General features: G+C 45.6%; 1 protein-coding gene across 1 annotated transcript in view; it reads right to left on the bottom strand.

Moving 5' to 3' along the window:
* Positions 1-1,015, bottom strand: part of LOC111226297 (tyrosine kinase receptor Cad96Ca-like) — an 8,079-nt gene that overhangs the window by 2,145 nt on the left and 4,919 nt on the right. Inside the window, exon 9 of the mRNA XM_022751366.1 lies at positions 852-989. Within this exon, the coding sequence (XP_022607087.1) occupies positions 852-989 (138 nt within the window). The remainder of the gene's footprint in view (positions 1-851; positions 990-1,015) is intronic.

The raw sequence follows: 1,015 nt of genomic DNA, 5'->3' as shown, positions 1-1,015 counted from the left end.
AAAAACCAAAACAACAAAAACAACCACAACAACACCAACAACAACCACAACCACAACAACAACAACAACCACAACAACAACAACAACAACAACCACAACAACAACAACAACCACAACAACAACAACAACCACAACAACAACAACAACAACCACAACAACAACAACAACCACAACAACAACAACAACAACAACAACCACAACAACCACAACAACAATCAGAGACAGCAGCTGTTAAATATCAGGGTGATTATGACTTTGTTACTGCTTCTCATCAAGACCACACGTGATACTGTTTCCTGTTCAGAAGAAGTTTCCAAACTCCACTCAACACAAACACACACACACACACGCACACACACACACACACACACACACACACACACACACACACACACACACACACACACACACAGTTGACATGGTTTCAAACCGGACAGACGAAGTTCAGATCAGATGTTTCAGTTACGTGTGGATCTTCCAACACTGACCACATGTCAAAACTTCTCACATTCACCTGAACCTCTGAGATGTTACACATCTGTGAGTTCCTCTGAACATAAACTCACACCGACGTTTGACCGGAGCTGAGACCGAAAGTGAAAGTTATTTTAAATATAAATCAAATAAAAACAAACCTGGTGAGTTAATTAATGTAAATGTGATTATAGGACGATGGTTCTGTTTAAATATCAAATATCTGCTATCCGCCATGACACCAAGTCCATCCAGCAGGTCTCAAGTCCTCAACTTTGTGACTTAAGTCAAGTCATGTGACCTCTGAGCGTCACCTGTCCTGCAGGTGAGATCAGTAACAGCAGGCTTCACAGTGTGTGTGGGTCACGTGCTCTCACCCGGGGGCTCCTCCAGCGGCTGCTGCGGCGGCTCGTTAAACGGGTCAAGTCTCGGGCCAGACCGAACTCGGCCACCTTCACCTCCCAGGGAAACCTGTTCACCATGATGTTCCTGAGAGCCAGGTCACAGTGCACGATCTGCAAGGAGAGGGGGGGGGGGGCAG

The sequence above is a fragment of the Seriola dumerili genome, unplaced genomic scaffold (genome assembly GCF_002260705.1).
Source record: "Seriola dumerili isolate Sdu_G_001 unplaced genomic scaffold, Sdu_1.0 BDQW01000153.1, whole genome shotgun sequence".
In the NCBI taxonomy this organism is placed as follows: domain Eukaryota; kingdom Metazoa; phylum Chordata; class Actinopteri; order Carangiformes; family Carangidae; genus Seriola; species Seriola dumerili.
This window is presented reverse-complemented; position numbering and strand designations above follow the sequence as displayed.